This window comes from Metschnikowia bicuspidata (assembly GCF_001664035.1).
Source record: "Metschnikowia bicuspidata var. bicuspidata NRRL YB-4993 chromosome Unknown METBIscaffold_7, whole genome shotgun sequence".
Classification (NCBI taxonomy): domain Eukaryota; kingdom Fungi; phylum Ascomycota; class Pichiomycetes; order Serinales; family Metschnikowiaceae; genus Metschnikowia; species Metschnikowia bicuspidata.
Window position 1 is genome coordinate 279,722 of NW_017387737.1, and position 26,411 is coordinate 306,132.

The 26,411-nt window shown below is 45.2% G+C and overlaps 13 protein-coding genes across 13 annotated transcripts; 7 read left to right on the forward strand and 6 right to left on the reverse strand.

Annotated features, from left to right (window-relative positions):
• Nucleotides 1-547: 547 nt before the first annotated feature.
• On the forward strand, nucleotides 548-2,209 carry PGI1 (glucose-6-phosphate isomerase; the record flags this gene model as incomplete). Its single annotated transcript, XM_018858067.1, has 1 exon — nucleotides 548-2,209. One exon carries the CDS (start codon nucleotides 548-550, stop codon nucleotides 2,207-2,209), a length of 1,662 nt encoding a protein of 553 aa, XP_018709763.1.
• Nucleotides 2,210-2,305: 96 nt separating this feature from the next.
• Nucleotides 2,306-3,138, forward strand: METBIDRAFT_220720 (uncharacterized protein). The gene has a single exon (XM_018855137.1). The coding sequence runs from the start codon at nucleotides 2,580-2,582 to the stop codon at nucleotides 2,970-2,972; it is 393 nt and encodes a 130-aa protein (XP_018709764.1). The 5' UTR covers nucleotides 2,306-2,579; the 3' UTR covers nucleotides 2,973-3,138.
• A 358-nt stretch (nucleotides 3,139-3,496) lies between these two features.
• Nucleotides 3,497-3,964, forward strand: ARC15 (Arc15p; the record flags this gene model as incomplete). The annotated part of the gene is made up of 1 exon (XM_018858037.1): nucleotides 3,497-3,964. One exon carries the CDS (start codon nucleotides 3,497-3,499, stop codon nucleotides 3,962-3,964), a length of 468 nt encoding a protein of 155 aa, XP_018709765.1.
• Nucleotides 3,965-7,809: 3,845 nt separating this feature from the next.
• GRE3 (trifunctional aldehyde reductase/xylose reductase/glucose 1-dehydrogenase (NADP(+))) lies at nucleotides 7,810-8,975 on the forward strand. Its single transcript, XM_018856295.1, has one exon. The coding sequence runs from the start codon at nucleotides 7,820-7,822 to the stop codon at nucleotides 8,774-8,776; it is 957 nt and encodes a 318-aa protein (XP_018709766.1). The 5' UTR covers nucleotides 7,810-7,819; the 3' UTR covers nucleotides 8,777-8,975.
• Nucleotides 8,943-10,109, reverse strand: METBIDRAFT_46766 (uncharacterized protein; the record flags this gene model as incomplete). The annotated part of the gene is made up of 1 exon (XM_018858073.1): nucleotides 8,943-10,109. One exon carries the CDS (start codon nucleotides 10,107-10,109, stop codon nucleotides 8,943-8,945), a length of 1,167 nt encoding a protein of 388 aa, XP_018709767.1.
• A 1,046-nt stretch (nucleotides 10,110-11,155) lies between these two features.
• Nucleotides 11,156-13,063, forward strand: GYP8 (Gyp8p; the record flags this gene model as incomplete). The annotated part of the gene is made up of 1 exon (XM_018854386.1): nucleotides 11,156-13,063. One exon carries the CDS (start codon nucleotides 11,156-11,158, stop codon nucleotides 13,061-13,063), a length of 1,908 nt encoding a protein of 635 aa, XP_018709768.1.
• Nucleotides 13,064-13,175: 112 nt separating this feature from the next.
• Nucleotides 13,176-15,203, reverse strand: METBIDRAFT_79767 (SAGA complex subunit; the record flags this gene model as incomplete). The annotated part of the gene is made up of 2 exons (XM_018859123.1): nucleotides 13,176-14,608; nucleotides 14,828-15,203. 2 exons carry the CDS (start codon nucleotides 15,201-15,203, stop codon nucleotides 13,176-13,178), a joined length of 1,809 nt encoding a protein of 602 aa, XP_018709769.1.
• Nucleotides 15,204-15,579: 376 nt separating this feature from the next.
• YNK1 (nucleoside diphosphate kinase) lies at nucleotides 15,580-16,351 on the reverse strand (the record flags this gene model as incomplete). Its single annotated transcript, XM_018858312.1, has 1 exon — nucleotides 15,580-16,351. The coding sequence occupies one exon, from the start codon at nucleotides 16,349-16,351 to the stop codon at nucleotides 15,893-15,895; it is 459 nt and encodes a 152-aa protein (XP_018709770.1). The 3' UTR covers nucleotides 15,580-15,892.
• Nucleotides 16,352-16,733: 382 nt separating this feature from the next.
• On the forward strand, nucleotides 16,734-17,423 carry METBIDRAFT_33441 (uncharacterized protein). Its single transcript, XM_018856296.1, has one exon. It carries the CDS (start codon nucleotides 16,909-16,911, stop codon nucleotides 17,188-17,190), a length of 282 nt encoding a protein of 93 aa, XP_018709771.1. The 5' UTR covers nucleotides 16,734-16,908; the 3' UTR covers nucleotides 17,191-17,423.
• A 56-nt stretch (nucleotides 17,424-17,479) lies between these two features.
• Nucleotides 17,480-18,445, reverse strand: CAF16 (putative ATP-binding cassette family ATPase; the record flags this gene model as incomplete). The annotated part of the gene is made up of 1 exon (XM_018858120.1): nucleotides 17,480-18,445. One exon carries the CDS (start codon nucleotides 18,443-18,445, stop codon nucleotides 17,480-17,482), a length of 966 nt encoding a protein of 321 aa, XP_018709772.1.
• A 162-nt stretch (nucleotides 18,446-18,607) lies between these two features.
• On the reverse strand, nucleotides 18,608-21,664 carry GCR3 (Gcr3p). The gene has a single exon (XM_018856297.1). The coding sequence runs from the start codon at nucleotides 21,639-21,641 to the stop codon at nucleotides 18,765-18,767; it is 2,877 nt and encodes a 958-aa protein (XP_018709773.1). The 5' UTR covers nucleotides 21,642-21,664; the 3' UTR covers nucleotides 18,608-18,764.
• A 498-nt stretch (nucleotides 21,665-22,162) lies between these two features.
• SAM4 (S-adenosylmethionine-homocysteine S-methyltransferase) lies at nucleotides 22,163-23,422 on the forward strand. The gene has a single exon (XM_018856298.1). It carries the CDS (start codon nucleotides 22,191-22,193, stop codon nucleotides 23,181-23,183), a length of 993 nt encoding a protein of 330 aa, XP_018709774.1. The 5' UTR covers nucleotides 22,163-22,190; the 3' UTR covers nucleotides 23,184-23,422.
• METBIDRAFT_46518 (uncharacterized protein) lies at nucleotides 23,250-24,929 on the reverse strand (the record flags this gene model as incomplete). The annotated part of the gene is made up of 1 exon (XM_018858050.1): nucleotides 23,250-24,929. The coding sequence occupies one exon, from the start codon at nucleotides 24,927-24,929 to the stop codon at nucleotides 23,250-23,252; it is 1,680 nt and encodes a 559-aa protein (XP_018709775.1).
• Nucleotides 24,930-26,411: the final 1,482 nt, after the last annotated feature.

Genomic DNA, 26,411 nt, shown 5'->3' on the forward strand with positions numbered 1-26,411 from the left:
TTTTTTTTTTTTTTTTCATCGCTGGGCCTGCCAAATCTTGCCTCGCTGGCCCGCCCTGAGGCTTCATATTTTGCTGAGTCACCTGGCCGTTCATTACTAAGTGCCTTAAGCGCATGAATCTAGGCTTAGCAGCGAGCAATCTCCGGCACAACAAAAAAGTATTAAGCAGCGCAAGTTCTGCTGGGCCCAGCCCGGCCCTTCGAAAAAAAAAGAGCGGCAGATGATCAATCTGGGGAGGCAAAAAAACCAAACAAGCAAAAAACCAAGAAACCAAAAAACCAACAGAGCAAAAAAAATCCAAAGGACCCAAGAGCAGACGTCTGCCCGTCGCCAGGTGCCCCAAGGCCCTGCTCGCTAAGCAACGTGCGGATTGTTCCGGCACTGCGACCGCGTGGATCTTTATATTTAGGGCGAGGGTGAGCCGGCACTGTACCCAAAAATACTGACCCAGCACAACATCGCAAGCCCCATTCTCACCGGCCACTAGTCCCGCACCGAGAGTCCAAAAACAGTTTTGCCCAAGCACTGCACCAGCACCCCATTGACCATGTCCAGCCAGTCGTCGTTCAACTTGTCCTCGGAATTGCCCGCCTGGAAAAAGCTCGAGTCCACCTACGAAAAGGTGGGCCGCACCTTGAAAGTCAAGGACGAGTTTGCCTCCGACAGCCAAAGACTCGACAAGTTCTCCGAGACCTTCACCAACTATGACGGGTCCGAGATCTTGTTCGATTTCTCCAAGAACATCATCAACGACGAGATCAAGAGCCAGTTGCTCGCCTTGGCCAGGGAGGCCGGCGTCGAGCAGTTGAGGGACGACATGTTCAGCGGCGCCAAGATCAACGAGACCGAGGGCCGTGCTGTCTACCACGTGGCCTTGAGAAACCGCTCCATGAAGCCCATGTCCGTCGACGGCGAGAACACGGCCCCCGAAGTGGACGCCGTGCTCCAGCACATGAAGGAGTTTTCCGACGCCGTGAGATCCGGCGCGTGGACCGGCTACACCGGCAAGCAAATCACCGACGTGGTCAACATCGGCATTGGCGGCTCGGACCTCGGCCCCGTGATGGTCACCGAGGCCTTGAAGGCGTACTCGCAGCCCGGGCTCAATGCCCACTTCGTGTCCAACATTGATGGCACGCACTTGGCCGAGACCTTGAAGGGCTTGGACCCCGAGACCACGTTGTTCTTGATCGCCTCCAAGACGTTCACCACGGCCGAGACCATCACCAACGCGAACTCCGCCAAGACCTGGTTCTTGCTGTCGGTCAAGGACGAGGCGCACATCGCCAAGCACTTTGCTGCCTTGTCGACCAACGCGGACGAGGTGTCCAAGTTCGGCATCGACACCAAGAACATGTTCGGCTTCGAGTCGTGGGTCGGCGGCCGCTACTCGGTGTGGTCGGCCATCGGCTTGTCCGTGGCCATCTACATTGGCTACGAGAACTTCGAGGCGTTCTTGAAGGGTGCCGAGGCCTTTGACCACCACTTCACCTCTGCGCCCTTGGAGGAGAACATCGCGGTCACCGGAGGCTTGTTGTCCGTGTGGTACAACAACTTCTTCGGCGCACAGACCCACTTGGTGGCGCCCTTCGACCAGTACTTGCACAGGTTCCCTGCCTACTTGCAGCAGTTGTCGATGGAGTCCAACGGCAAGTCTGTCACCAGAGGAAACAGCTTCACCAACTACCAAACCGGCACCATCTTGTTCGGCGAGCCCGCCACCAACGCCCAGCACTCCTTCTTCCAGTTGGTGCACCAGGGCACCAAGTTGATTCCCTCGGACTTCATTCTCGCCGCCCAGTCTCACAACCCCATCGAGAACAACTTGCACCAGCGCATGTTGGCCTCCAACTTCTTCGCGCAATCCGAGGCCTTGATGGTCGGCAAGGACGAGGAACAAGTGCAGAAGGAAGGCGCCACCGGCGGCTTGGTGCCCCACAAGGTGTTCTCGGGCAACAGACCAACGACCTCGATCTTGGCCCAGAAAATCACCCCTGCTGCTTTGGGTGCTTTGATCGCTTACTACGAGCATGTGACTTTCGTCGAGGGCGCCATCTGGAACATCAACTCGTTCGACCAGTGGGGCGTTGAGTTGGGCAAAGTCTTGGCCAAGGTCATTGGCTCGGAGTTGGACAACTCTGACGATGTTGCTGCCCACGATCCATCCACCAACGGCTTGATCAACAAGTTCAAAAAGTGGAGCGCTTGAACCGCACGCGATGCGCCGTTCAAATTGTAGTTTGAGGAAGAGACATTTGGAAGCTCTGCTCCAGTCTTTGGCAGTCCGCCCGCGGTAGTAAGTTTCGTTTGCATTCAATAAATAGTTGACGTGGAAAGGACGAGCGTCTACTGTAGGAACATGCTAGCTCGCCCGGCGGAAAACGGGAGCTAGCTCATTCAGATGGGAAGATATTTTTCTAGTACATCCATCTGCGGTAGCTGAAACAAGGAGGCGCTGTTGGTCCCAATTTTGCAATATCTCATTTTTGCAATGGTCTTGCCTGCACTCAAGAAGCACCGTTAATCATCTAAGATTCCATCGCTGCTTGCGCTTTCTTGAGCGTTTCAGCACCGCAAGCATGGCCGAAGAATCCGACATTGTTTTTAAGACCGACCAAGATGGTGATTTGGACAACCCCTTGAGGGCCATTATTGTGGTGAATTCGCTGGATGCGCCGGAGGGAGACATGGAAGAAAGAATGCTCGATGGTGTGCAGACCTTTGATGAGGTCGATGCTTTTTTTGACAAGTTTGACGAAAAGGTGGCTTTTCCAAACGAGGAGCATATAAAATATGAGGTGGGCAGCGATGGGCTCGTTGTTCTTGTCGTTGACTCGTTGGAGTTGAAGTCCAAAGTGATTGAGTTCTTGGATGATTTTGTGAGGGCGAAGGACGAAACTAAGGGTGAGGACATCCAGACCAACGAAGGCGAGGCTAGTGAGAGCAGCACCAAGAGATCCAAGTCGTCGTAATCTGTCCTCACAGATCGGATCTGTTTCAACTAGAGGTCCCAAATTGCTCGATTATAACATAGCAAATAGCTGTCTCGAGCTGACTACGCGGGGTTTTGGCGGCACATGAGGACACAATGAATTTTGGAAGGTCAAAAAACATAAACCTTCAGCCACTTGCGCTCATGCTGGCTGGATGCTAAGTAAATCTACTCGACGAGCCATCTCAGATGTCTCGACTAAGTATATATTGCGATGCACCAGACAAACACATACACCAAGAATACAGAATAGAAAAGGAAGAATGTATTGACGTTTGAAGGAGCAGCAAGCTACACCGACCACATATAGAAATGATGAAACTAAATGGAAGTGGCTTTCGTAGCCTAGAGATCCTTGGCTCTCCCCACAGGACCCGTGCACCTCACAGTCAGAGGCAACGAGCCTGCGCAATACAAACCACAGCCCGTATCTTCGGCCCTTGGTCTCACCTGTTAAACAATCAACCTCTTAAAACCACGAATTCTTTGTTTTGTCGAATAAAAATGGAAGATTGGAGAAGAATTGACATCGATGCGTTGGAGCCTGAAAACCACTTATCCAAGCAGGACTTGGTACCGGATCTTCCTCCTGTGACTCCAAGTGAGATCGCCGCTATTGCCCAGCAAGTAAAGCAAGCTTTATCCCTGGGGCAGTTTTTGCAGGCTTTGCAAGCAGTTTTGGAAACTCCGCCATATGTCAGTGATGAGAAAACCAAAAATGTACACACTGAAACCGTTTTCGAAGTCCTTGTATCGATCAAGAACAACCATAATACCCACGAGTTCTCTTCCTTCGTCTCTCAACTATCCTCTGACCAGCAAGACACGTTGGTCAAATACATTTACAAGATCATGTCCACCAGCTACGGTGCTAAACACGGTGCATTGCTTTTGAGTTGGTTCGAAAAAACCGTGGAGGTTACGGGTATGGGCCCTGTGGTCAGATTCTACTCAGATCGGAGAACCGTTTAGGTACTATCATGTTTGTGCCTTGAAGTATGGCCTCAGGTTGATATTAAATATGAGCTACAGTGTAAACGCAAGTTCTGCCATCGCCTCGGCTGACTTTTTTCGAGTTGATATTCCTTGCTGGTCTGTATGCCGACTCTATGCTGGTATAATACTTTAATACAACATTTACAAATGCGCTGTTCACTGAATTCAATGTGCTTTTTATATAGTGTGTTCAAAAATTCTCAATCGACCTATGGTTTGCCGACGTTCTCCTGCTCGGCTGGATCTAATGGTCTTAGTTGTAGGTTCACAAGACTGGACTTTTTTGTCAATTTCCCTTCCACAGTAGCGCGGACATTGGACTCTGTTAAGGCTCGCGTTGGACTGGCAATGGGTGATCTTCCTAAGGCTGGCCTTCTGAAGAAGTTCATGTACTCTGTTTGATCGTCGAAAACATCAATAGACGAGAACGTGTTGTTGCCGTTGTTGAAATCTAAATCTGGATATTCAACAATCTTTTTGGGCGAGCCTAAGTTCGCCCCCCGTTTAGACATTTCTTCAGTGAGCTGACTTACATGCCTTTCGTGTTCGATATCTTTTTCCTTGGCTTTCTCGGTGAGCTCTTGGATCAATGTCTCTAATTGGGAACATTTTTCCAGAAGCGAGCGGGAATCAGATATTGCGAGTTCTCTTTGTTGCAAATTTGCCTTGAGCGTGCTGATTTCACTTTCTTGGAGTTTGGTACTCTCTTCTAATGATCTGAATTTGGTATTGGTCTGATCGACTAATATCTCAAGCCTTTTCACTTCTTTCTTGCTTTCTGCAATTTCACGCTCCATATTCTGGCGAATATCCTGTTCTCTTTCATGGTACTCATGTTCTTTGGACTCTGCCTGCTTCTTTAGTCTTTCGATTTCTTGCGAATTTTTATGCCTTTCTTCTTTAAAAACTGCCGTCTTTTCGATCAAAATGCCTTCTTTTGATTTAACATGTGCTTCAAGCTCGTGTATCTGACTGATTTTCGCCGTTAACTCACTGTTCACTCTTTCAAAAGATTCTCTGTCACACGAGTTCAGTTCTTGCGCAGATTGCATTTGTTTTTGTAGTGAAATGCATTCCTCCGTTGCCTGCGATAGATTTGAGGTGAGATTCTTATTATCTAGGATCAAGTGCTCATTTTCACTCCGAAGTCTAGAAATTTCATTCTCAGAGCAGTCCTTGGATTGTGCCAAGGAAGAGTTAATTTTCTCGAGTGATGCATACTTTTCCCTCATCAGGTTCACTTCGGACTCAAATGCTGCGGCCAATGATCGCTTTTCTTCTGCAGTCGTTTCTTTCACACTCATCAATTCAGCTTCTTTTTCGAGGAGAAACTGTGAGGTTTCCGATAATTTTGATTCGGCGACACGTTTCTCCGACTTTAACTGACAAACTTCATTTTCAAGAGTTTCAGTTATTGCCTCTTGGTTTCTGAGTTCGGCCGAGATGTTTTCTAAGCCAAGTCGAGCTTTTGATAGGCCATTTCGAACGACGACAAGAGAGTGGTTTTTGATTTGATGCAATTGAGTGCGTAGAGTTTCAATAGATTCAACACATTGTGATCGTTGATCATTCACTTGTCGCTGAAGAGTGATCACTGTCTCTTGAAGCTGATCCCATTCGGTTGACTTATGGCTTGGGCTGTTGGAACCACGCTTTTGTAAAGCCAATGGTCTTTGACGATGTGATAGTGCCGATTTCGCAAGCAGTTCTGCGGGAGGAGCAAGCCGTCTCTTTGTTGGTTTACTCACTTTGTATGAGGACAGCGGATTGTTAGGGCTGGCCGAAGAAATAGTGGGTCTGGCGTAGCTCGGTATCGACGATGCTGGAGATGAAGAACGCAGCGGATAGAACAACTGAGCTGGATCTGGGCGGAAGGTTCTCACGACCTGCGCAAGGTTCGATAAAGAAGATCTGATCAAGTCCACATTGCCGCTCTGGTCCAAATGCATGATGAAGCTGATGTTTGAAGAAGAGACTCTCCGGAGTATCAAGTTTGTCATCAAGTTTTGAGAGCGTCCCGTCCTTGGGTTGAAGGTTAGATGACGGGCCGTGTGGAAATTGTGAGAGGCTGTTACTGAGCTGCTTGTGTCTACATCTGTAATCTCGGAGCCCATCATGTCAACAATAGAGAGCATCTTGGAATCATAGTAAATGTTCACGAGCAAACACGCGCGAGGTGCGCTCGAAGCCATGCCCCTTTCTTTCAGCAATTTCAGGATGACCCGACTGTCGAGCGAGACTTTTTTGAGCTGATTATCAATCGGCATGGAGCTCAAATATTTTCTTGAGGCAGCAGCGTCAAGTAAATCAACAAAACTGCTGTTCTTACTGACTTCACACGCATTTATGTTAGCATTTCCACCCAAGCTGGTGAAGAACCGAAGGATTTCCAGCAAGCTGGTGGATTTCCCACTGCCGACAGGTCCCATGAGCATGACAGTAGCAGAGTATTTCATGAGCAGAAGAAGGCAATCCGTGGGGATCAGATCTTGGAAAACAGACGAGAAGTCATATCTTGTGTCTTGGAAAGAAATGGCATTGTTTGTGCAGAGGTCAAAGTGAGATGCATCGGAGGATCTTTTGATCTTGAGGAAGAGCGGATTTTGTTTCATTGAGGTATCAAGCTTATAGTAGAGCTGAAATCTAACGGTGTGATGGATTTGGGTCTAGTTTCTCTCTTCAATGTTCAGAGTGAGTTGCTTGTTGTTGATATTCCGTTGCGCGACGTGCACTGTTTACATTTATTCGCGGTCCGAGAGGACTATATGCCGACCTTCCAAAACACTAAATGTATTGAAAGATCTCAATTGCAAGAGGGAGGACCAAGATACTGTCTGTGACTAGATCCATTTTTTCTTACACATAGCCTTCTTCAGAAAATATCAAACTAAAAAGGGCTGTCTTTTCGAAAGCTATCTGTATTCTCGTTGACGTTGTGCGAGTGCTTGTCGTGCCGCGACGCGCTTCCTTTCGGCGAGAGATTTTCACAGGATTCTGAACTTGAATTTTTGGTTAGCTTCAAGCTATGCAATTCATGTCGGCCTACTTTGTCTCAATTCAAGCTAGCTCGTACGCACTAAATTCTTTATGGACCAAACTAAATTCTAGAGCGCGTATGCCTTCAGGTATGCGTGCTATTGCTCTTTGCGACAAATGCTGAAGCTGACAAATCGGTTTCGACCCAAATATTCATTTGTTTTTGGATTCTTAAAACTTTTTGTTTCGCTTGGTTTTTTTTACAAAAGGCTGTTACAATTGCTCGACTCACTCTTTAATCGTTTGATGTGAATGCGAAATTACTATTCGACGCAGACATCAACTCTAGGAAACGGAAGAAAAGCTATCTCAAAAGTGGGGTATATCTGCCTTTCAAATTAGATATACATTGCGGCAACATCTGTCAGCACTGACAGAGACAACTAAGCACACGAGGAAGCATATGGCAAAAAAAAAACACTATGTCCAAGTAGCATTTGAAATGTGAAATGAAGTTTGAAAATTCAGATATACAACGTGCTCAGCTCGTAGTGTTGGGCTTTTGCGGAGAAATGATTATGTCGCCAATAGCTTACAAATCACTCCGCAGCGTGGGGGACATCAGACGCGGTTAGCTCAAAAATCGGGTACTTGCGCTTGCGGTTTGGTTTCCAATTTAGGAATGCGGTCCAGAAGTCCGTTTGCCGTGGGACTGTATGTACATTGCCAGGTGTCCCCCACGCTCATGCCCCGCATTCGTAGGCCTATAAATTCATGGATTGTCGCGCCAGCCGCAATCATTGCTTTATATTACTAGATCTCTCACAGTTGTTAGGATATCGACACAATTGATCAATGAGCACTATCAAATTGAACTCGGGCTACGAAATGCCCCAAGTGGGCTTTGGCTGCTGGAAGGTGACAAACGACACTTGCGCGGATACTATCTACAATGCCATCAAAGTGGGGTACAGATTGTTCGATGGTGCCCAAGACTACGGAAATGAAAAAGAAGTTGGCCAGGGACTCAACAGAGCGATCGATGAAGGATTGGTGGCACGTGATGAGTTATTTGTGGTATCCAAGCTTTGGAACAATTTCCATCACCCAGACAATGTTGAAAAGGCCCTAGACAAGACATTGGGTGACTTGAACGTCGAATACTTGGACTTATTTCTCATCCACTTTCCCATTGCTTTCAAATTTGTTCCCTTTGAGGAAAAGTACCCACCTGGGTTCTACTGCGGTGACGGCGACAAATTCCATTACGAGGACGTGCCTTTGCTCGACACGTGGCGGGCTTTGGAGAAAATGGTCAAGAAAGGTAAAATCAGATCCATTGGTATTTCGAACTTTTCTGGAGCTTTGATCCAAGACTTGCTTAGGGGCGCTGAAATTGCTCCCGCTGTTCTACAAATTGAACACCACCCATACTTGCAACAGCCCCGGTTGGTTGAGTATGTGAAATCAAAGGGCATTGCTATTACTGCCTACTCGTCTTTTGGCCCACAGTCTTTTATCGAGTTAGATCACCCTAAAGTAAAGGAATGCGTCACTTTGTTTGACCATGACACAATTTTGTCCGTTGCCAGAGCACACAATAAGTCTGCCGGCCAAGTTTTGTTGAGATGGGCCACTCAAAGAGGTCTTGCAGTTATTCCCAAATCTAACAAGACAGAACGCTTGGTGCAAAACTTGGAGGTAAACGACTTTGACCTTTCTGACGCTGAGTTGAAGTCCATCTCCAAGCTAGATGTGGGGTTGCGTTTCAACAACCCTTGGGACTGGGACAAGATTCCTATCTTCCACTGATCATGACTTCTAAATCTAATTTTTTGGCGCTAAACTTTTTAAATTCTGTTCTAGATACTCAATGAAAAGATTCACCATCGATACTGTAGAAAAACTAGGCGATTTCGTTTGAAGCTTAACTCCCAAGAATAAAGTTCGGCGAAAATGCTCGATTTCACACGACTGTTCAGATCGAGTCTAATACGGCCTTCCTGCCAAGATTGAGCAACTTCAATCTACTCACAAAGTCATCTCTGTTGATGTATGCCCCACACAATCTTCTCTTTCCTGTAAATTCCGTTCTCAGGTGGAAGCATCTCCAGTTGTCGAAGATCAAACACTGACCTGGCTTCAATTGATAGAAAATTTCGTTCTCAGGGGAGCTGATTATCTTGTACCATTGGCGGATAGCCTGGTAGAATTTGGGCACATCTGCTGGGTTTTCCCAAATATCCATACAAGACCTATCACTTTGATTCCACCTAACTTGAATCAAGTTTCCTTCAAGGTCTAGCTTGAAGATAGGTTGCGGAATGTCTGGCTGGATACAAACCTTTTCCTCGCCTGCTGAGTGTGCACGAATTGGAATCTTCGTCAAAAGATCGTAGCTCTCTGGGTGAAGCTTCTTCATTTTCTCTGCACATTGGAAAGCATCAACAAGTGATGTCGTTCCGCCCGTGCCGTCGTGGTACAAGAGGTGAAAAAGCTGCAAACCTGGCGTGTCCGACCAATATGTACCGTCGGTATGAGAAGAGATGTCAAAGTTTGTATATGCCGTGTCCTTCTTGCCCAAGTCAGACGTGAAGTCCCAGAAGCCACCATAATGAGTGGGCCGTATATACATGAGCTTCTCGCATAATTTTTCGGTGTCCTCTGGGGTGACGGGAACATTGTCTATGAGTGTGAATCCATACTTCCAGAGCTTCAAGCACCATTCTTTGATGGCTTCTTCCCCATCGGTTTCGTCGCTTGACGCCATAATCTTGGGAAAGTCCACAACAGGCATTACGTCTTTGATTTCACTGGTCGTCCAGAGTGTGCGCTCCAAGATCTCCTTCTCACCTGCTACTTTTAAGTCTCCTGCAATAAGTGGAGGATTGTAGGCGTGTACGCGCAACCAGTCAACTGGATATTCCGACAGGTGATTGTCTTGGCTCCACACGATAGACAAATTTTTTCCATCGTACTCTTGCTTGGCTGGATGGATGTTCTCATCAATCGTGGCCGAGTTGAGTAATCTCTGCTTGGTGGTGTCGAAAAAACACGCCGAACAGTGGCAATGGTCCCTCAACCAGATAAAATGAAACAGAGTTGGTACGCCGTCAATTTCGATGGACAATTCAGTGGATGACATCTTTGAGTTTTTTTGGAGAAAAGCTGGGGGTTTGCGTTGGAGATGGAAAGTGCTTGCTCACTACGCTCGATGATTTGTAAATTGTCCAGTGACAGGAAATCGCGGGCTTTATATTTATAGGCCACGGAAACTCACATAGCATGGCCGCTCATAGATAACAGCCGCGGGTCCATTCCGGCTTTCCCCCTATTGAGGAAATCGAGATAAAGAGAGCGGAATTTTTCTTCAATCGCCGAAAATCGATGTTGTGTCGCGAAACATGACAGTGTATGGTAAGAGAGAGCGTATGCCAATCATTGTATGGGAAGAGATGGCGGGGCGAAATGTGGGGCGCGACATGTACTGTCTGGTATGAGCTCCATTAGTCAGGAAAATTAGTATCAGGAGATAGTCACGAGCGAGCAGGAGTGGGTAGAAGACCTAGGGCCCATGAGTCAGGAAAAAAAAAACATGCTGAAGTACACATATAAATTCAAGTTTAAAGGTAAGTTAGATCTCAGCAATCAAAGTCTGTCATCAAGACGGGCTTTATGACACCGCCCATGAGGTTCGTTTCTTTGCTTTTTGCCAGCCTGCTCTCCTTGGAATTCGCGGAGTTTTTTTCTGGCCCCTGGGCCTGCGCTTAGTTTTTGCTTGTCTTATCGCATCAAGACTTTGCACAACAAACCGAAAACTTCAATAAGCCTTTATCCATTTCGAAAGCCTGTTTTTCTATGAAATCAAAGCTATACCTCACTACTTCAAATATACAACTGTCGCCTAGCACGCTATAGTATTCCAAAGAACTTGTGAGGAGACTCTGGAAACTTTAAGAGGCAAACTGCATAAGGGAACATACTCTAAAGACTTGGTTCAAATACGAACAACTCTCAGCTTTTCTCTCGATCACGGTGAAGCATCTTCTTACATAAAATTGAACAGCAGTCAGGTAATCAGTACTGTGTTCGCAATCGCGCTTGCCAAATACTCTGGGGGGTTCTCACGCTCCAAGCTATAAGGTGCATATCGAAACCGTGAAAAAGACTTTTGGAATTCTTTGAAGGACAATGACCCTGTCAGCATTGGATTATCTGCTAGTTGACGTGGGAGAAAACGTGTCTTCGGCCGAATACTCAGAAACTCGGAGTCTGCAAACTGTGTTGGAGGACTCTGAGCTGCTTGATGACAACTTTCAATCTGGTGTTCTGCAACATCAAGCATCCGCACCACAACTGACTTTTTCTTCGAGTGCTTCAATTTATGAAGCGGACAGAGTGGCAGCCTACTCGGATTTTTTGGGGCTTGAAGCCATTACCGACACAAAACTCGCTAGAGGCCAACTCGATCAATCTATTGCATGCTTGCCTCCATGTGCTGGGGAAAGAATCGGAGTCTTCTCAGAATTTTCTCACACGGAATTTTCTGACCATGGTCTTTTTTCGGTGAACGATTTGCCCCCTCATAAAGATGAGGCACAAGTTATGCTTGATGTCAAACGGCTGTTCACAGAGATGTGCCAATACCACTCGTTCAATGTGGGAGGACAATCTTCATACACGACCATTCTTACAACGGAAGATATCGATATATTGCGCAAAAGACTTTACTGCTTGGTAATCCGTGTTTTACGAAAGTATCCCACGCTAAATTACTATCAAGGGTACCATGATATCGCGAGTGTAGTACTATTGGTGTGCGACGAAGGACGCGAAAGCTCCGATGAAAACGCCTTTTGTATCTTGGAGGCATTGACCATCAATCACTTGCGAGATTATATGATTCAAGACATTTCACTCACCACTAACCATTTGAAGCTCATCCCGCTTTTGATAGAGAATACCGAGCCGGTCTTATTTGAACTTTTGAAACACGCAAACAACAATTACATAGCCACGGATGGCATGTACTACGACTACAAGTTCCTCCCAGCATTGCTGTCCATCTTAACACTATTCAGTCATGACTTAACCAATGGAAATCTACTTTTACTTGCGTGGGATTTCATTCTAGGACATGGGTCTATAACTGCTAGTGTGTACATATACGCTGCTATATTGATACACTACAAGTCTATTATTTTGGATGAATTGGGGCTAGAGGATAATTGTGATTTTGAAAATATTGACTCCGATCTTGCACATTCCCTTCTCTCGCCTGCGAGCCTTTTTTCGAATTTGAATGAGTCTACATTCATTGAGGTATTGCAAAGCGCGGCTGAATTAATACAGTACCATGACCTTGAGTGTCTACCGAATTCTAGTGAGACGTTCGACATTTGGTTCAAAAATTTCAATTCAGACTCTGTCATCATGACATCGTCAAGACTTCGGCGTGTTCCGTACTTGCGGGGGCTTGTATCGCAAACACCTAATCCTGATGAAATAAAAGCTCTTATTGCCACTCAAGAATCTCAACAACAAGGAGAGCTTCTACATGAAGCAGGACTTTTGCAAAAGGCATTTGATCAGGTAGACTCTCTTGCGACTTTGGTTAATTCAGAATTTGGCGATGCCGAGAGCTCAAGACTGAGCCTTGTTTCCTCTTTTATGAGTCTTAAGGCAGTGTCTTCAAGTCTCAATGAAACATTGATCAACAGCCCCTCGAATTTTTTAAAGAAAATCACATCTCTAGAGGGGGATGGCGATCGGAATAGACATTGGCCAAAAATAAATCTTGGTTTATCAATTTACAAACTTAGTTTGACGATTGGCTTTTTGGGCTTCATACTCCACTTCCTTGTGAAGCAATCGGAATTCGGGGCTTTATTCAAGCTCTCCACAAAAAGCGCTTTTCAGACTGCTGCAAGATATGTGGAAACTTTTGGAGAGACCAACTTTATTAGAGTTGTAAACAGATTGAGCTCGGCCGTCACAAATATCAAAGAGCTCGGCCCTGTAAAAGACTTGGCAGATATCACACAAGTCGGGTTGGGTTCAATCAAGAGGTCGATTTATACGATGGGCTTTCAGCAGTGACAATAACCATTAACAGAACGCTCTTTGTTTTATTCTGAGTGGATAATGCCTTTTTGTGGGGACATCAACTTCCCGCACACAGTAGGTATTTGGTTAGCCTTCACGCACTCCATTATTGTTGTGAAGCTTCAGTATCTATGGAGTAGACTAAAACAACATCCGCGTATGGAGATTGTCCCCAACCTCTGTTTCCACTCGCGCTGATCAAAAATCGCCCGGTTTCATCAACAATAAGATTGCTGAGTACTCCGCCATGGTGGCCTGGGATGACGTGAAATGGAGTGGCCCGTTTCTTTGCTGTGGCAGTTTCTTGGGTGAATTCATCGTAAAGCTTCAAGTTATAGAGACGGATATTATCGTTGGAGCCACAAAATATGAAGTTATCATTGGGCATCACAGAGAGTGTGCTCACAGGTCCTGAGATTTTAGGAAACGCGAGTCTTTTCAGGACATTTGGCAACAGGACATTTCCAGATTTGCTCACATGTGGCATGCGTAAAGAGAATTCATCGACTGTACTGTTTCTTCTTCCGACATAGATTTTATCTCCATCATTGGACCAACTTGCTGCCATGCACCATGGCGGGGTGCCATCAGGAACACCAAGCTTGAGCACTGCAGAAGATCCTGAGATTCTCGCATCCCAGATGTTGATTGCACCATCTATACTGGAGCTCATGAAAATCTTATCCTCTGTGATCATTTTATTTTTGGAAGGATCAGCCTTTATGCTAGACCTTGAAATATTGGCGTCCCCGGTATCCCCGCTTTCATCTTCCTCCTCACTGCCGAAAAGTGAATCGACATCACTATTCCCCTCTCCTTCGTCAAATGTTAGATCTGTCAAGCCGACAGGCCTGTATTGAATGCTAGAAATTTGACCAGTACTTCCCTTGAATAAATTCTTAGTTTTTCCTGTATTGAGATCCCATTCACGAATGGATTTATCCCACAGCCCAGATAAGAATGAATTTTGCTCATAATTTAGACGGAGCACCGAGACCGCGTCCAGATGGCCGGAGTCCAAGGTTGGTTCGTGGCTTTTTTTGCGATCGTGTTGGAAATAGTGATGCATCACGCCTTCGTTGTATATCATGGTATAAAGCGAGATTCCTCCCAGAAGTAGACCAGATAGACACCATAAACCATTTCTTTCGACGTCCAAAGAGTAAACAGGGTTTGTTTTTGGTTCATAAGATGCGAAGCCTGTAGTGAAGTCAGAGTCTTTCAATTTTGGGTTCTGGTTGATGATCTCGCTTTTGGTCATTGGCTGCTCATTCTCCCAGTACGAGCCAATCACTCCAGCCTTGGTAATATTGTCCATTAGATTGTGTTTCTGAGCGACGGTAAGCGGGGCTTTTCCATCGATCGATGCGGCGAAATCATATTTTCGGATAAAGCCATCTTCCCCACCAGTGAGAAGCCATTTGGGGCCCTCGGAAATGGCCACAGCGTGACATTGTTGGGCTTGCGGCATGGCCACCATGGGAACAATATCAAACTCAGATGCTGCGCGGACAGCTTCTAGTGCCTTTCTTCGTATCTCTAGACCATCTATTTTCACAGCGGCTTTTTCTGAAGATGGGGGCAAAGAGTTCTTGACAGAGTCGGGAGCCTTATCGTCTGTGTCTACACGACCAGAACTATTTTCACCATTCAGAAAACTTTCTCTCGTCCGCGTAGTATCAGATCTATGCGTGCTGAATCCATGACGTTCCAGGGATTGCCCGCCTTCTCGAGATTGGTCTCGGTCTTTTTCGCCACCGTCAACCTGATCCTCTCTTTTGTCGGCATCTTCCCCTTCTTCGCCGTCCTCTTCGCCGTCCTCTTCGCCGTCCTCTTCGCCGTCCTCTTCGCCATCGTCTTCTTCGTCTTCTTCGTCTTCTTCGTCTTCTTCGTCTTCGCCTTCTTCGTCATCATCCTCTCCATCATCATTGTTCTGGTTATCGTGATCATCCATGTCATGTCGCTCATGAGACTTGCCCTCGTCCACATTCATGTCGTCGTCTACCTCCATGTCTTCATCTACCTCCATGTCTGAAGGATCGTTCTCCTCGTTATGGTCTTCATGTTCATCGTGCCCTTCGTCAAGTAAATCGTCATTTTCATCGTCATTGAAGAGATCATCATTCATTGACATTCTGTGAGTGTACTGTACCCAGCTGCTGGTTCTGTGGCCGAGTGTTGATGTTCTTTCGTAAAGTCAATGCTTGAGTTTCGCGAGACTCAGTCTGGCGCCGTTCCTGGGGACGCGACTGCGAATGGGTCTTGGATTATTCGGTCAGAATGAGCCAGACACCAAAGCTTCGATAAATTGTTGCGTCGAAGAGCTAAAACCGAAGTGTGTGTGCCTTGAAGAGCTAAGATCAGGCGGCTCCACATAATTATTACAAATTTTGTGAACTGTTTTTACAGTCAACTGCATGTCAGGTCTGCACACCTGCAGTACGTATGAAAAGCACCAGAGGTTAAGCCTTGACCCAACTGGGACCCAAATACTAGCTGTATATTATTCTCGAGGGGTTGAAACTTTATCCGCCAGGCCATCCCGTCATGTTTACGGCCGAGTTGTTTGACGTACTGGCAGTTGGGGGAACATTCGAATACGGTCTTCTGCACAAAACGCACGTCCATTCTATTGAAGACCCTGGGGTGCCAAGGTCTGCTTGCGCTACAATATCGAAGCGATAAACGTGTGCAAAATATCTCCTACGATCATTGCAAGTTCTAATGAATTGCAAGTTCTAATGGAATTGTATTGACGAATATATACTGAAGCTCCCGTCACTGAAACTGAAAGATCAATACACGCAGTGCCCAGACGACCGCTTACTCGTAGATCCAAGAGAGCAAAGCTGGCTTGTAGTCAACCAACTCCTCGTTCTTGAACCACAAACCAATCTCCTTGTTGGCGGACTCAACGGAGTCAGAACCGTGGCAAACGTTTCTGCCCATGTCGATGGCGAAGTCACCTCTGATGGTACCTGGGGCGGATTGCAATGGGTTGGTGGCACCCAAAATGGCTCTACCCTGCTTGACAACGTCCTTACCCTCCCAGACAGTGGCCAAAACTGGACCAGACAACATGTAAGACAACAAAGATGGGAAGAATGGCTTCTCCTGCAAGTCGTCGTAGTGGTTTCTCAACAAAGCCTCGGTTGGCTGGCACAACTTGATGCCGACCAACTTGAAGCCTCTGTTCTCGAATCTAGAGAGGATGGAGGAAACCAATCCTCTTTGGACACCGTCTGGCTTGATAGCGATAAAAGTTCTCTCGTTGTTAGACATTTTGAATGATGGTCAGAAAAGAAGATGCAATGGAGGAAAATTTCTTCATCACCAGCCGGCGCCGACGCGCATCCTCAAATTTCAGTCACGTGCGCAGCGGTTCCCCCACAGTCATGGCTTCTCAGACGTATGATTTGCGGGGTAAATTCGAGCAAAATCCAGACTTTGTCTTCGAAATACAGGGAGTACCAGACAAAATTGCTCCTTGAGCTAGCTGCAACTTTATCTATAAAAAGGGAATAGTATTGGAGTAGCTGAGGCGGGTAACGCCGGGTCCTGCGGGGAGCACGTGCGCGGTTTGGGTAACGCTGTGCTACTTTCGTCGCTGCTCACATGACTAAGATAGATATTGTATAACCTAAAAGGCTCTATTAGACGTTCCAAATTGATGAGTCTGGCTTGTTGCGGGCTTGGCATCTCACGTCTACCTGTTGTCTTGTCCATGTAAAAGAGCCAAGCCAGAAACCCTTTCGCGTCACGTGACCCGCGGCATCAAAACATCTCGCAAGGACTCATGTGTGGACTTTCCATTGTAAACAGTCATACATACAGACATCATGAATGAGTCTCCTCCCCCTGGTACGCCCAGAAAGTCTGGAAAAAGAGCTCCAACTACTCCTTTGGTCCCCTCGAAAACCCAGAACAAAAAGACTAGCACGGCCAAACCAGAACCCGCTTTTCCTAGGCTGCTTGTGATGGATGTCTCGATACCTCCACAGGCATATGAAAAAGAACTATTACAATCCAAGTTCCAGGTTTGGGTGCTTGAAAAACGCTTAAAGGAACAAACGGATTTGGCTAATTTTCTCGAGTTGGAACGATCATTTGTCCACGCTTGATTGTCCAATGATGACTTAAATACATGGGGCAATCTAGGTGTATGGGACTGGTGCCCATACGTGTTTGAGTTCCGTCTTGCAGTCGGACAGGACATCGAAGTGTTTGAGCCTTTGATAGGCTCAAATTTCTGCGACTGGGGAAATATCCTGGAATTCAAAGGAACCGGTGTTGATGCTGTACAATTTATATCTCTTGTTTGTTAATTCAAATAGCACTATCGAAGTGAGGATTTATTAAATTTGATTAATTATTTTCCATTGTAGAAAACACTCACAGTGTGCTTTTTGCTCAGTCCTGCTTGCTTCTCGTAGCCTTGAAATAGTCCTTGACCTTCGCATCCTTATCGAAATAATGACCGTCTCTGGCGTTGTCCCAGCCATTCAATTTGTGCCTGATCCTGGCTTGCTCTTCTTCACGGGAACCCCTGATGGTTAAGTCATCCTTGAGCCACTGCAAAACCAATGGGTGAAGAGACTCTGCTAAGGCCACATCGATCATTTCAACCTCTTTACTAGCGTTCGTGTGTATCTTCACACCATCGATATCCTTCTCGAAATTGATTTTACTGATATCGATATCGTCCGTTTTGCGGCCCTCATTAAGGTGAATGACTCTGTCACACCAGTTTCTTCCCAACCCATCAAAAATGTGCGTAGCGTAGATAACGCAACAGTTCCGTTCACGGCACTCCTTCTTCAAAAAGTTTAGAAGGTTCTGTCTCACAATAACATCAAGATCAACGGTCACTTCATCAAGCAAAAGCAACTTCCATGGCTTGAGAAGGCCCATCACCAACTGGACTCTCCTGCGTTCTCCGTCAGAAATGTATGCCATGGACCAATCTGGGTCTAAGTCAAGAATACGGATGAGCTCATCTCTTCTGTCCTGATAAATCTCTCCACCAATCGAAGAAATAAGGAGCTTCACAGGAATATCTCTCTTTACCACTTCGTTATTTGCCCATTCTGTCCCCAAGTATGATATATAGTTGTTGATGTCTGCGTTCTCGTGGCTGTTCCTGTTGATCGAAAACTCAAAGGGATCAAATCCACCAATTCGAAGCTTCCCTTGTTTGATTAAGGTTTTTCCCGCCAAAATTTTGAGCAATGTCGACTTGCCTGCTCCATTGGGGCCTACCAACAAGTTTGTTTTGCCCCATGGAATTTGGAGAGAGATATCCTCCAATCCCCTTCTCTTATTGCCGAAAACGTATGTGAGATTTGTGGTCTCAATTGCATATTCTGATTGTGACATTTCGGCTTGTTCCTCGAAATTATCTCCCTTGATTACCAAAACGTAATCCGGAGTTATATAGACAAGTCAGGTGGCGTGCTGGTGGCGTGCAGGTGGCCAGTAGGTGGCGTGAATGTACATGTGATTCTGTGCGAGCAGGAAGCGGCTTTAACAATATACGTCGGATATATCACAGGCCTTCGGGAATGCGCGTTTTATGTTCAGTCTGAAAAAGTTCGTAATTCTGTAATATCTTGTATTAATTACTCCTGGATTGATCATAGAACACAGGATTGCACTGATTGGACAGTCCCCATTCATTCAACCAGCGTATATATACTTAGTATTTCAATTCCTCGACCCACCTGAGAGCGTCTGTCTTCACCGGCTCGTTTTCGATGATTTCAAAGCACGACTTCACGTCATCTTCAAAAGAAGCGTATTCTTTGTTGAATTTTCTGACGTATGTTTTTAATAGCCCTCTGTATTCATAGAAGAGCCATTGTAAATCGATCCTTTGCATAAGCTCAACATTTTGATTGTCCTCGTCAGAAAAGTCCTTCGTAATCGCCACGGGGCTTTGCGCTGGATCCTCTGGCGATAATTTTTCGAGTGTGACATTCAAGTTTTGTACAATGAGGCTGAATAACAAAAGGATGACGTCTTTAAAATTTTCGCTCTTGGAACTTCCATTCAATACTCTGTTCATGGACTCCATACAAGACACATTGTTAAGAATGAGATTATGGTCAACATCAAGAGCTTTGCGAATAAGCAATTGAGGGTTCAAAATTTGAAACTCAATTAAATACTCTAAGATCAAAAAGGCGACTTGAGGTTGATGTATCCAGATTCTCAAAATCGAATCGACGATCCACGATTGCCTCAAGTTGATATGCTCTTGGGTCAAGGTCAACTCAGGGAAAGTGAAGTCATTGCCACTGACTCTGTAATCTTCTTCTGTAACAGTCATACCACTGATGTATTTCAACTTAGCGATATCTCGGTTGAGAATACTCACCACGGAGTAGATAGATCTGGATCCAATGTAGGCATAAGTTTGGAAAATAAGATTGATCAAAACTTTCTCGGTATCAACATTGACGACCGAAGATTTGATTGCCTCGGTTGTCTCGTTGACCATGTCGTTAAATTGTTCGTTTGATCTCCAATTCGCAATGATAAAGTCGTAGAGCTTGTTCGCTACTTCGTTGAGAGGCATTTGTGGGTTCGAAAATTCATAAATTAGCTCTTCTTGAGCTGTCACGGCCAGATTATCTTTAAGAACCTGAGCTCTGTTCGTGATTGATGTGGTGATGATGTTTTTCAAATCTTCGTTGTCCCCACCGTATAGACTCACATCGTAGTTGATCATGTAGTTGAGCGCGTCCGGAAACAAAGATAAGTCCAAGTATTTGTAAAATTCAGTCAATGCAACCACTTGGCTCTCTCCGTCCTCCCCCTGTGTCATGGTCACAAAACTGTCTCTGATCCGAGATTTGTTTGACAATCGGATTTCCTTCGCGATCAAGTTCTTGATAAAATTCTTTTTCGGGTGGTAAGTTAAGTTTGAGTATTTGACTGAATCAGCAACCCACTCATCCCACTTCCAACTAAAATCAAAGTTCGAAATTTGCGTAGTCATCCAATCCATGAAACGGATTTTCAGTTCGTAGTCAAACATCTCCAAGTTATTGTAAAAGAAACGAATGGCCCTTCCGAAGACTGGGGCAATAGACTCGGGGCTTTCACGACAGCATGAAATGAGCACTGTGTAGTAGTAGATTTCAGAATACAATGACTTAGGAAGTTGAAAAATCATTGTCAAAATACTCTCGACCGCCACGTCTTCAACTTTCCAAGTAGAGAGTGGGGGCTGGTTTTCTCCGGCCTCGTTGTCCTTCGCAATAAGGGATAATTGATCAATTGTTGATCCGGGTGGACTAAATAAATCTCTTGAGCAAAACAAATCTAAGATTGACAATTGAATCGAGGCTTCCTTCTGATTGAAAGACATGTTCGTCAAGATGTCAAACGCAATATCTTTGAAAAACAAACCAATGTAAGATTCAATAGGTGGAACTGTTTCAAATGAGGTCGTTGTGTTGTATACTTGAAATAGAACACGTGGGTGCTCGAACCACAAGTTGTCAATCAATCCTACTGGTTTGTAGCGCTTCAAGTCTTCCACCCCAGGAATAGCCAATTGAGGCAAGGTGTGCTTGACAATCTCAGAAGATATGGCGTTATTTTGGAGTGCATTCGCGATAATTGGCTCGATGAGCTCTCTGAAATTTACAAAGAGAGACAGTTCTAAAGTAGCCCAATTTTTGTCTGGTCCTTGCAAGGACTCAAGTGCTGGCAAAATCAAATTGACAATCTTTTGGGGCTTGTATGGCATGTTCTCAATGAAATTAGCGTTTTTAGAGTCGAAAGGCTCCAAAATTGAGATGGTCCGGGAAGTATCACTCTCGACAACAGTGAATTTGTGAGCCAATTCAAGTAAATCATTTGCAGTGTTCATCGTCAGTGATGAGTAGTCATTTGCAAATAAGTATGGTGTAGCCACGAGCACATTGTAGAAGATTTCCTCGGCCAAACCACTACGTGTTGTCGACGAATTTTGTAAATCAATGGCAGTATTCAAAAACTGCTTGAAAATGTTTACAACAGAATTGTCTTCGATAATTGGTGACAATGCGGCCAAAAACTTGAAGATGGACTTCAAATCGTTGAAAATTCCAGCAGTTTCAACGTCCTCAGAAACCTTGATTACTTTCTCATCTGAATCGGCCATAGTTTCGTCGGAGCCTCTCAACAGATCCAACAGTTCCTGTGCTTTTGCGTGGAAATATTCAATGACGTACTTGGCGACCAAAAAGTTTTTAGCATTGCAAATGAAAATCAACACACAAATGTTGGGGATCTTTTGTGGCTGTTCACGGACCACTGCATGAAAGGTAGACAAGACTGCTTCACGCAACTTGTCAATTTTTTCGAATTCAGCAACAATTGGGTTCGAAATGTATGAGATATCGTCAACTTGATTAACCAAAATCGAGTTTTCACCGATCCTTCTAATATCTTTGCAGATGTTAGTGATAAGTTCTGCGGTGGGGTCTGCATGAGCTCTCTTTGAAAAATCGTCATGTTCATTAAACGCATCTCCAGATGACTGTTGAAAGTCATCTCTCGATCTCTTGGCAGGGTTCTCCATTCTTGACACTGTTTTTATTCACACCTTGACTTTGAATGGTTTCGAATTCTGGTGAGGTTCGCACCATAGGCCAAAGCACATGCAGGTCTGGTCTTTTGGTTGTTTTAGTTTTGAAAAATCGGTTCGAGAAATTCTCCTGAAAAGTCGTTTAATACAATTTTGATACGTGTGTTTAATAAAGTATACGACTGAAGTTTACCTTTTGAATGACCTGAGTGATGCTTTTTGGCAAAAAAAAAAAAAAAGAAAGATAGTTCGTAAATTTCTACAAAAACCTTCTTCGTTTTGTCTTTTGAAAACTACTCCCCTTTTCTTCATTCCCAAAAATTTTTCTCAAAACAACAATCGGAAATTTTTACATGACATCAAATATATGAGGTATTATATATCTATAATTAAACATGGGTTTTGAAATTTTGCAGTCTGTTGTCTATCCGTTCGCTCCATACACGCCCTGTCTTTCATTTAGCGTTATACGCAGGCTAACGCAGCAAGGCGATGTCACATCCAAGCACTTCTTCACTCAATATCTCGTTGAGGCTCAATAATATGTCATTAAAACAAGTACTTGCTGAAAAAATATTAATTCAGGATGGTTCAATGGGTACTAAACTCGAAAATATCCTTCCATTGGATCACCCGCTTTCTGTGAAGGGTTCGCCTCTCTGGTCAACTAAATTGCTTTTGGGCGAGCCCTCGTTGATCACTCAAGTCCATAAAAGTTATGTCGATGCGGGATGTGACATGCTCATCACATCCACTTATCAAGCATCCATGCTCACTTTGGAGAAACATGCAAACATGTCTATAGAAGACGTTCACAGGACGTGGCAGAGGTCGGTGGACTGTGCGAAAGAAGCGATCAATACTTCCAACCGCACGGATAAAATATACATTGCTGGGTCCATTGGTCCATACGGGGCATTTTTGGCGAATGGGGCAGAGTACAGTGGAGACTACAATGGTATGTCCTCCAGTGAATTAGCCAACTATCACTCTGAACTGGTTAAGTATTTTGTCGAGAACCCAGATGTTGACGTTATAGCTTTTGAGACAATTCCCAACTTCGACGAAGTAAAGGGTGTATTTCAGTTGGTAAAGAGCCTTTACTCAAACACATACGGCAAACAGTTTTATTTAAACTTCAGTTGCAAGGATCAATTCACTCTTGCTGACGGAACACCTTTAAGCGAGGTTGTTGATTACATGGTTTCAGAAATGGCTGGTCATGTCGAGGAATACTTTGTTGGCACAGGATGTAACTGTGTGGCGTACGAGATCGTAAAAGGAGTCGCTGAGACGGTGAACAAAGCATGTGAGAAACGCAACGTTAAGCCGTTAAATCTCATCGTTTATCCAAACTTAGGATTCAATAACGACATGTCTGACCCAAGCAAGTATGGCTTTCTTTCAGATAGGGATGGTTGGAGAAAGGCGGTCCAAGAATGGCTCACCGTGCCAAACATCCGTGTTATTGGGGGCTGCTGTAGTACAAGTCCCAGTGAAATTGCAGTCATTCATGAAGTTATCAATAACAAATAGAAGTACTTAAGAGTATATTAAGGAAAGTATGATAACATTCGATGAAATGTGAATCCACCAAAACGATCACACTGATGATCTGTGATGAGACATGCGGCTAACGAACGCATCTTTAATGTAAAACACAGCCATAACCCATGCCATGATAAGAGCTGCGATACCTAAACATATGTTCAAAGTAAACATTGACGTGAGCCCATAGTACTCCAACAGGTACACCACAGAGTCACAAGACTCCATAAATATCATCCCTCCAGAAAGCAAACAAAACGAGACAAGCACTTCCGTGATAGGATGCGCAGGCTTAGTCAATGCCTTCCCGTCCAGTGGTTTGAGGAGGAAATACAAATAGGACACCACACGGAATGCACAACCAAGAACAAACATGTTTCCCCATTGCTTATGGATTTCCGAGGACAAGCTGGATGCTTGCTCATGCAGGGACATGAGAACACCAGTCCAATAGATAGTCAAAGCAGGAAATGGATTGGGAGAGAATCCCGGAGTTGCCTTTTGAACCGTGGATAATTTCTTGCTTTCGACGACCAGAGAAGCGTTGTCAAGCGATTTGGAAAACCTCCAGTCAGCCAAAATCTTTTCCAATAAAACACCGCAAAGACCGCAACCCAAATAAATAAAGGCAATCGAAACATGCTGAAGATCTTTAGCTGTCCACTTACCATCAGGACTGGCCATATGCTCCATAAATATGTTCGTGGAGCCGTAAAATAAGATAAGGCTTGATTCAATCATTTCCATGGTCCAAAGACCCTTTGATTGCCATTTAAGCCATCCAGATGACGCCTTAGCAGCTGTCACAAAACGATGGTTCCAAGCCCAACCTTTATTCTTGAAGGCGCCACAATAACGAGCTAAGGTTACCAAACCAAGAACGAAGAAGACGCCACCTTTGATAAAGTGAGCGAGCAAGTTGAATTTAAACTCGTCTTGACCGTAGAGTAGATAAGTCGCGATACCAGTGGGAAAGTACACGAGAAAGAATGCAAACAGCGCCCAGTTCATGAGACCTGTTGTTGAGAGTGCCACCTTTCCAAAAACATGCGTGGCTCTATTCAAAAGAGGAAAACGATTAAGGACGTGAGACAAGCGGGAGGGGCTCAGACGAATCATGGAGTCGTTCGACGTCTGTAAGTGTCCGTCGCGAGGAAAACGATCAAAATCCTCCAACTCAAAAGAATCAAAGCGCACGCTAGAACCGCGCAAAGTAAGTGAAGGAGAATTAAGCGACAGGCTTTCCTCGTCCGACTCCAATTCCGCGTACTTATATTCAATATCGGAGTTCAAGGCGCGGTACCCCAGGGCAAAAAGAGCAATTAACCAATGGACAAGGGAACCCACAAACAACAAGACAGTCATGGTGGAGAAAGCACTATGCGGATACAATCCATCTCTGACAGAACTGCTGAAAACCCAGAAATTGAATGAAGAAACTACCACGAGTGCTGTGTGCACCGTCAATGCCGGAAGAAACAACGCGTGATGGGTATTCCAGAAAACAAGTACAAAAGGAAACACAAAAAAGAAGGAACCCACATATGATGCAATGTGAGTGTACAAGGCACCGCGGTGGCTGGACTGGGTGGTGAAAAAAGTTTCCGTAGAATAGTTATCCCAAAAGAGGCGTTCTTCAGGTAGCAAGTCTGTATAAATAATGGACATCCCGTGGCTGTGCTTTGGTCTGTGTGGCACCGGAATAAGATCGGAGGAGTTGGACGATTCAGCCATGGAATCCATTGCATGCATGTGGCCTTCCATTTGCATGGATCCTCCTTCACTTTGATGACCAATACTTGCACCATGTTGAGATTCGTTGCCTAGAGTGACATCTCCTGCTCCGGATGTAGCTGTTGTAGTCAGCGCAAAAATCACAGAGGCTGCAAGAATGTGGAATGGAAGCATTGGTTTAGTCTTATCTTTTTTTGGCGCAGTATTAGAGGGTTAATAAGATGGGGAAATGAGACTTCGATCCTTTGTGCAAAGCTTCTGATTAAATTGGCTGGACTTGACCTGATAGTTTTAAAATAATCTTGATCCGGTCCAAAGAAGTAAAGAAAAAGTCAGATGTTATACAAGCAAGTCAAGAAGGCTTGGGTAAAGTGGCAAAGACATGGGAGGGCCAGGGTCGAAAATAAGTACTACTCTTGGAAGCCTGCACAATCGGAAGCAGTTCCACTGCGTGGGACAGTGCTCCAAACGCGTGCTCAGTAATCATGCAGAGAGCCGGGTTTTACGGAAGGACAGACAAAGGGAGAAGGTCTCTGCCATTTGTGCTGACTGCCACAATAGAAGAGCTAGGGGTGAAAATTCATGAATAATCGAACACCGGCCTAAATGCTTGTATCAACAACACCAAGAGTTTGTTTGACGGATATTATCCGTCTTTGGAGAGTCTGGTAAAAGTGCATCGGTTACCTCACTCATTTCGGTCAACCTCTCTTTTCGGGTGCTTTCCGTTTTTCTTGTGTATGGATTTGCCTCTGAGTCAGTCAGTTCCTTGCTTTTCCAGTGGCACGATTTTCTCGGTGCCGGCACACGAGGTTTTTTTTTTTTTGCACGCGAGGCCTCCCGTCAAAAAACTGTCTCACAATCCACGCGGCTTTCTCTAGGACAGGAAGCTTGCGTCTGCGTTGTATAGACTACCCGACCTCCCGTTACCTTGGATAGACACAAAGAATGACACGTGTGAACTTGTGCGTTACATCTGTGTTTTACGGTAGCATTCAGTTTTTTGAGAAATCCAAGTACGGTACAGATGAGAACATGCTCATCCTTGGACATTTGTTTCCTCGGCACGGTGACTTAGGCCTGACTTGCTACCGCTTCGCATTTTAGGCCGGAGCTATTTTCGAGTCGCATGAAGCCAAAAAAAAAAAAAAAGACGCAGAGCTATTGGGCCCTGTTTGTTTACTGTGTCGTCTTCAAAGACTTTCTCTGAAACCCATGCCATTGCTGGCCAACTGGTCAGACCATTCTGTCGTATGGTTCTGTATGCCGAACATTCAAGACTTTTTGTAGTTCTAGTTAGCAATGCTTTGAATGGACTCGGCTTTGCCGAAATACCGATGAGCCGAAGTGCTCGCATCAAAGCTCGTAACTGCGCGATGCCTGCTTGCCGTGCTTCATTACAGGCCCAATTAGGCAATCATGAAAATAGACTCAGATGACTCCGGGGAGCCGTTGCCGAGATATTATCACCGAATCCCAAGC

Bases quoted from the DNA above. Each gene is read 5' to 3' on its own strand.
- METBIDRAFT_220720 (XM_018855137.1), top strand. From the start codon at position 2,580: ATGGCCGAAGAATCCGACATTGTTTTTAAGACCGACCAAGATGGTGAT.
- GRE3 (XM_018856295.1), top strand. From the start codon at position 7,820: ATGAGCACTATCAAATTGAACTCGGGCTACGAAATGCCCCAAGTGGGC.
- METBIDRAFT_33441 (XM_018856296.1), top strand. From the start codon at position 16,909: ATGAATGAGTCTCCTCCCCCTGGTACGCCCAGAAAGTCTGGAAAAAGA.
- GCR3 (XM_018856297.1), bottom strand. From the start codon at position 21,641: ATGGAGAACCCTGCCAAGAGATCGAGAGATGACTTTCAACAGTCATCT.
- SAM4 (XM_018856298.1), top strand. From the start codon at position 22,191: ATGTCATTAAAACAAGTACTTGCTGAAAAAATATTAATTCAGGATGGT.